At 54.9% G+C, this 7,375-nt stretch overlaps 1 protein-coding gene across 1 annotated transcript; it reads left to right on the plus strand.

The window, feature by feature from the left end:
- Window positions 1-2,826: 2,826 nt before the first annotated feature.
- MSX1 (msh homeobox 1) lies at window positions 2,827-5,929 on the plus strand. Its single transcript, XM_041402822.1, has 2 exons — window positions 2,827-3,343; window positions 4,911-5,929. The coding sequence occupies exons 1-2, from the start codon at window positions 2,890-2,892 to the stop codon at window positions 5,339-5,341; spliced, it is 885 nt and encodes a 294-aa protein (XP_041258756.1). The 5' UTR covers window positions 2,827-2,889; the 3' UTR covers window positions 5,342-5,929.
- The last annotated feature ends 1,446 nt before the right edge of the window (window positions 5,930-7,375 follow it).

Here is a 7,375-nt window from a genome sequence, read left to right on the forward strand (position 1 = left end):
TGCCCTGAATTGGCTTAGCGCTGCCTCCTGTCTTTCTCCCCATCCCCCACGCACTCCTCCCAGCCCTTGTTGTATTCCCACCGAAATAAAATGCTATGGGTAATGGCTTTGCCTAGCACATTCATTATATTGAAACGGGACTGTTTAAGATGCTAATTGCCCAATATTGTTATCTAGCACAACTGCCTTCGGGGAAACGCCACGGCTCCCAATAAAAACACCGGACTGGAACAAGCTCCAATAAAGTCACCTATTTCCCTCTGCCCTTTCACTTCGATTTTCCTTGCAGCCCAGGGCGGAACATAAGAGAGGCACCTAAAAGTATCAACACATGAAACAGGTATTAAGAATTTTCCTAAAATCCAGTGGTGTTTCGGTCACCCAAAGTGCAGTAAGCAAGGGAGGAAGAGTTTGGAAACTAAAAATTTCCCCCTGAACGCAGAAGTCAATCTTGAGGGAGATTTCGTTTTACAAATTTATTTTCTCCATTCCTAACTTAAAACTTGTAAATTTCATTAAGAAAGAAGGGAAAGAAAATATGAGCAAGAAACGAAAGAAACTTTACTGGCATCTCGTTTTCAGCCAGAGAGATGAAAAGCCAGCATGTGAATTAGAATCAAGTCCTTGCTGTAGTGATTGCTACAGTGATTGAAATACCAGCGAGTATGACAGAAATGTAAACACAAAGCGCTCATTGCTGGGAGATAAATAAAGAGCTAATTATCTCATTCTGTCAACTCTAAATGAGAGCGGGATCGCGCTCCCGGTATGGGACGCACACGCATCTCTTCAAACCTCAGCGTTCCCAACGTTCAAATCATTGTGCAAAAGAAAAGCGAGGAGGGGGAGAAAAGTCAGCAGCTCTAATTTTAATTTTCATATTTCCATCAAACAACTAGACTGAACTCAGCCCAGGGGCTGCCTCGAGGTCTAATAAACACATCACTTCTTCTTTTGCGTGGTTAAGTTTGGAATCGGGGGAAAATAATAATAATTTAAAAACTCAAACAAAACAAGACCCTACCTGTAGGATCGGGTGGAGGGGACACCGTGACACTGAAACACGACGCATCGATATATGTGCGTGTTTTCTTAGTCGGGGGTGGGGTGGGGGGTGCATCTTCTAGACTAGTACCGGGCTTTGGGAAAATGTCGTGTGATTGGTAGAGCAAACTAATTTTGTCAGGCTGAATGTGCCGATGTCCCAGGGCTAAGGCGCCTTGCTCCCTTGATGCGGGTTAACGTCCTCAATAGTCCCCCTCCAGCTGAAGCCTTTGATCAGACCGCTGCTGGCGCCTAAAAACAACATCACTTGTCTGCCTATTAGAGGCACTGACTAATCGTGACAGATTGTTTATTCTCGCAATTAGCAATGCAGCCGCTTCTCCGAGCACCCCCCACCCCCTCTCCCCGACGCGGCCCGGCCCGGCCCCCCGGCCCGATGGGGCGCGGGGGAGGCTGCGGGCAGCGCGGGCACCGGCACCGGCAGCGGCAGCGGCACGGCGGGGCGCGGAGCCGGCCTGCGCCGGGCGGCGGCACCGCTGCAGGAGCGATCAGCGGGGCGGCACGGAGCAGGAGGCCAGCTGGACGTACCAACGCGAGCTGTATGTCTGTGCCAAGTGCGTACACCTTCACGCGTCGGAATCTGCGGGAGCGGCCCGCAAACCGGCCCCAGGTCACCCGCACGGCTGAGAGGGACCGCCCGTGAGCGCGGCACCCGCGGGAGGTGGGTGCGATGTACGCGCAGGAAACGCCCCGCTGGGGCATATCCTCACGCGTGTGCGAGAATACTGTGTGGACAATTCATTTCAATCAGATCCTGTTGCTTATCGGTTAATAAAATGTCTATTATATCAATTCATTTAATAATCTATATGCTCCTAATCTACCATCTTTATAGGGTCCAGTTAAAAGGAAAGGGAATTCGCTGTCCCTCCCCGTTTAGATAATTGGCCTTAAATGACTGCAAGAGGCTCTTGTGTTCCGAGGAGATTAGAGCCCTGCAGCTATCAATAAACTTTTCTCAGCGAGCGGCCAATCCCGTTATTAGAGAGCGGCTCCGTTTTACTGCACATCCGTCCTGGGCGCGGGGATAAGGGATCGTAAAACGAATTAACAAAACAAAATAGCCGGGACTTTAAGGGTTCAGAGCCTTATATGTTCCTTTTTAAGTGAACGAACATTTCGTTATCTGCAGACACGCACACATTTATGCCATAAGTAGCTCAAATTATGCGTTGTGTGTGCTGGTACGTATATAAACACAGATCTCCACAGCCACATGGAATACACCGCAGGGCCGGCGATCATGTAAAAATCAAACCAAACAAACAAAAAAATCCTACCCAAAAAAAACCAACCAACCAACCAACCAACCAAAAAAAAAAAAAAAAAAAAAAAGCTTAAAAAATCCCAATCAAAAACAAAAAAACAAAACCCAAAAAACCCTCAAAACAACAGCTCAACGGGCAGGGTCTCCTTCTCTTTGAGGGGTCACACTCGGGACAGCCCGGTACTTTCTAGTTTTGCAGAAGAACGGGCTCGGGCTCTCTCCCTTGCTCTTTACCAACAGAAAGGCCGGCATTTTTTCCCGACGTTAATACGTTTTGAGCCTTCCCGTCTCCACAGCGGAGGGCTGCGCCGGCTACCCGGCTTCCTCCTGTCCCTCCTCAGACGCGAGCCGGGCCGTGGAGCGGGCCCGGGGGACGCGCAGCGGAACCGAGCGCTGAGGGCTGAGGGCTGAGGGGGGGGGGCGGGACGCTCCGACGGCAATCCCAGCCCCACCCCCCCCGCGAGCCGCCGGGGTCGCAGCCAATGGGGCGGCGCCATGAGCGGCGGCGCTGCTCGCTCCCGCCCGGCGCTGCGGTGGCGACGGCCGGCTGCCCCTGCATGGCCCCGGCTGTGGATATGACCGCCGCGCCCACCGGGGTCCGCAGCGACGAGCTGCCCGCATCCGCCTTTAGCAGTCCCGGCGGCGGCGCGCTGCCCGTCGCGGCGGCGATGGGCGGGGAGGAGGAAAGCGACAAGCCCAAGGTTTCCCCATCCCTCCTGCCGTTCAGCGTGGAGGCGCTCATGGCCGACCACAGGAAGCCGGGAAGCAGGGACGGACCCGAGGGCGCCGGGCCCCCGCCGGGCGCTGGGGCGGCCCCCCGCGCCAGCCTCAGCCCTCGGCTGGGCGCGCTGTCGGCCGAGGCGCCGCCGTCCCCGCTGCCCCTCGGCGGGCACTTCTCCGTCGGGGGGCTGGTCAAGCTGCCCGAGGACACGCTCGTCAAGGCGGAAAGCCCCGAGAAGCAGGAGCGGAGCCCCTGGATGCAAACCCCACGGTTCTCGCCGCCACCCCCGAGTAAGTAATGGTCCGGGAGCAGGCGGGCTGGGAGCTCTGCGGGCCGGCTGCCACCTTCCGTGGGGCCGGGCGGACCGAGGGCAAAGCTGCGCGGGTGCCCGGGGCTTTCCTGTCGCTTTCGCCCGGCCTGCCTCTCCTGGTATATATTTTTCCGTGCGGTTCGTACTTTTCTGGGCCAGTTCGATCCGTGCAAAGCACTGAACGGATTCGAGAGTGTGTGTAGGATGGCTGCGGACGCACAGGAAGAGCGCCCGTGCCAGGGTCTTGTGCCAAATGTTAACCGGGGGGGGGGGGGGGGAGAAGAAAAAGAAGGCAACACTTGAATTGCAAATAAGGGTATAGGGATACCGAGTGTGTTGAGGGAATCCTGGAATAGTTCGGGTGGGAAAGGACCTTAAAGCTCATCTCGTTCCACCCCCAGAAAAAGCAACGCGGCCAGCCTGTTAATTTAACCTGGAGCTCGAACTAGCTACGTAAATTTTGACTCAACATCACTGAGGCTCTCCTCAGAAAGTGGCTCAAGTAGTTCCGTAAGGATGCGCGCAGACCGGCTTCCTAGAAGCGGCAGCTTTGCGGGCTTCAGCCCCACCGGCTGGTGTTATAAATGGTGCATGTCCAAAGTCAGAAGAATCTCAATCGGTAATGTTTTCCTGCTTTAATGCAGAGAGACCTAAATTAATACAAATAACAGCGTGAGAGCCGAGGCCAGAGACGGCCGTTAATTTCCTGTGGCTGCGCTGAGCCCGGGTCTGGGCAGCATGGACCGGCTGCCCTCGGCCTGGCCGCACTCCCTTCCTGCCAGGGATCCCGTGGAAAGGGATGACCTTCCAAGCGTTTGGGGTGCCCTTAGCAAAGCTACGAACAGAGCTGCTTTCTCTGTCCCTTGGAGAAAGGCAGGTTGCCCGACGGGACTTGTAGAGCAAAACAGTGGTTTAATTTATTTAAATTGCAAAGTAAAATTTGCTGTTGCTAAGTAAACCCGGGACAGATGGATGCTGAAGACCCTTAGAAATGTTAACTAAGAGGAGAGGAGCAGACCGGTGAAGAGTAATAGATAGAGCATGAGTGTCAGTTCAGACCTCGTAATTAATTACATGCTTAATCCGGTTCCCAGGGGCCTAATGAAGAAGGGTGTGAGACTGAGAACCAGCCCGTTTTGTTTATTTTTTTTCCTGTAATCCAATTAAAAAACCAGGACTTTTTTCTTCTTTTTGGAGGGTGATTCTCTTTATTTGCCTCCCCGCTGCATTACCAGGGTAGCCATGAAGGCAAGGAGATGCAGGGTTTGTGCGTGTCTGATTCCTGCCCGTTGCCGGGCTCTTTTCAATGGAGTCAGAGCTTCCTGATACGAAGTACCACTCTATTTTTGGAAAGGGAGACGGCAATTTTAAGTGTGCCCCGGGCAACTCTGGTGGTTTTGGAGCACCTTGCTTCAAGTGGGACCCTACCTCTACCTTTCTCCACCTCAGCTGTGGTAGGGCGGGGGTTCTGCAGGCTGTGGGGGTTTGGGCACTGCTAACCAAGGTGTCTCTTCTTCCCCCTCTTCCCCGGCTGCTCCCGGGCACAGGGCGGCTGAGCCCGCCCGCCTGCACCCTGCGCAAGCACAAGACAAACAGGAAGCCCCGGACGCCCTTCACCACGGCGCAGCTGCTGGCCCTCGAGAGGAAGTTTCGGCAGAAGCAGTACCTGTCCATCGCCGAGCGTGCCGAGTTCTCCAGCTCGCTCAGCCTCACGGAGACCCAGGTGAAGATCTGGTTCCAGAACCGTCGCGCCAAGGCCAAGAGGCTCCAGGAGGCTGAGCTGGAGAAGCTGAAGATGGCAGCCAAGCCCATGCTCCCGCCTGCTGCTTTTGGCATCTCCTTCCCACTGGGCGGCCCGGCCGTGGCCGGCGCTTCCCTGTACGGCGCCTCCAGCCCTTTTCAGCGGGCAGGGCTGCCCGTGGCTCCCGTGGGACTGTACACAGCACATGTGGGATACAGCATGTACCACCTCACATAGAGCCTGAACCGAGCCCAGCACTGGTGACTGTCTGCTCCCGCTGGCTCCACACACAATCCCTCCCTGCTCCTCTGGCTCTTCTCTGTGGACTTCTGCATGGAGCCTATGGCAGAGACTCCTCCAGTCTGGCTCTGCTTGACCTCTCTGCTTTCCCCTCTGATGCTGAGTTCTTATCCCAGCACTGTTCTGATCTCCTCAGCAGTCCTGGGGAGCTGGCAGAAACCTGAGGCATTGCCCCAGCTTTTTCCAGGTGCAGGGTGGTGATGGGCCAACTGTGTCCTGCTTCTCTGGGTCTAGCTGGCAGCCTGCAGAGAGCCCCCTGCCACAGGGGAAGGAACTGTGGAAGAGATGGAAAAAGGGGACTGAAAGACAGGACGTTTCTCTTACTTTCTGCAAGGCGAAGTCAAGAGACAAAGTGTAAAACAGCCTTTCCCATTCCCATGTAACAGTGCTGTCTGTTACCTTCTTTGCTCCTCCACCAGCTCCTTTGGAAGGGGCTCTGTGTACTATGTAATATACTGTATATTTGAAATTTTATTATCATTTATATTATAGCTATATTTGTTAAATAAATTAATTTTAAGCTACTGTTTGATGCAATTTGTTTGCTTGCTCTTTGCCCTCTTGGGTGTGACAGAAGAGACAGAATTTATGAATCGGGGGTGAGAGAGGGACGGGCTATAAGAAGCCGTTTTCCCTCTTCTCCCCGAGACTTCAGCCTTGGATGGTGAGACAGCAGCTGAGTTTTCAATTTTCTGTGTATCCCGGAGCTGCCCTGTCCTCACAGCTGTTTGAGGTTTCCTCCTTTCTCCCCCCACTGCTCCTTGCCAGCAGTTCCCTCCGCATTCCTGCCCCGAAGGTGCTTGTGATCGCTGCCGCTTCCCCAAGAGGCGCCGGGATCGGCCGTGTTTCCTTGGCCTAGGAAAGAAAAGTTGGTTCTCTCCCTTTCTGGTCCCTGTGTCGGGGAGGGTCTCATCCTCAACCCTCGCTGGCTGTGAAGACTGGGGAGGGCTTGACGTGTCCCACACCTCAGTGCGAAGCCTAGCGTGAGAGAAAGGGCTTTCCCCAGATCTCCATTTGCCGGCCGATGTTACTCGGTGGGACGGAGCACCGGGATTTGGGGCGGTGGGGAGGAAAGGGGGCTGTCGCGGTTCGGCTGGTGCTGAAGAAGGGGATAAAGGACGCTAATGGCGAGGCGGTGTCAGCACCGGAGCCGACGGGTCGGGGGATGGGGCGTGGGGACGCTGGTGCTGGGCGTGAGTGCGGGTCCGGTGGCACCCGCGGGACTGACGGTCGGGACCGCTCGGCGCCGTGTCTCCTGCTCACCCTCGGGCTTTCGAACGCCCCGCCGTTCTCAGCGGCTGGCTCTGCTAGAAACCCGTCCCGGTCGACTACGGTCCCGAGGAAACCGCTGGTGGCGGCTGAGAACGCCGCGGAGGAAATCGGCGGACACGCAGCCCCGGCTCAGCGCCTGCCGATCCCGCCGGCGCCGCCGCCTCGCCGCGTTCCCCTCCGGCTGCGCCAAGAGCCCCCTCAGTGCGCTGCTCCACCCGGTTTGGTTTGACGAATCCCTCGGGTAAGGGAGAGCGTTGGTTTCCTTTTTTTTTTTTTTTTTTTTTTTTTTTTTAAATTTCGTGCTTTATCTTTGTGCTCAAGGAATGGCCGCTGAGAAATTGGGACTCTCTATTTTTCTTTCTGTCTTTTCCCCCACCCCCTACCCCGCTGCTTTCATTTCCAGCAATTTAAAACGTTAAGGTTGAAGCAAAGTTAGAAGGAAAATAATTGCTGTAATGAGGCTCGGCAATCTTCTGCAGGCACTGTGGCTCCAGCGAGACTGTAGCTGGGGGCGAGGCAGGACTTTTATCATCTCCTAAGTATCAATGATGCTTTCAATAACTCAGCGAAACAACATACCTGAACACAGTCACTTTCTCCAGAGCTCTCTGCTCTAATCCCCCTTCTCTCGCTCTGCTCTGGCAGCCCAGTCATTTTTGAGCTGGGGTGAGTTTGGGGTTTTTGTGGTCGTTTGTTTTT

This window comes from Onychostruthus taczanowskii, unplaced genomic scaffold (assembly GCF_017590055.1).
Source record: "Onychostruthus taczanowskii isolate IOZ18803 unplaced genomic scaffold, ASM1759005v1 scaffold2, whole genome shotgun sequence".
Lineage (NCBI taxonomy): Eukaryota > Metazoa > Chordata > Aves > Passeriformes > Passeridae > Onychostruthus > Onychostruthus taczanowskii.

Coding starts and splice junctions, on each gene's coding strand:
- MSX1 (XM_041402822.1), top strand. CDS start 2,890: ATGGCCCCGGCTGTGGATATGACCGCCGCGCCCACCGGGGTCCGCAGC. Junction 3,344..4,910: donor GTTCTCGCCGCCACCCCCGA/GTAAGTAATGGT, acceptor TCCCGGGCACAG/GGCGGCTGAGCCCGCCCGCC.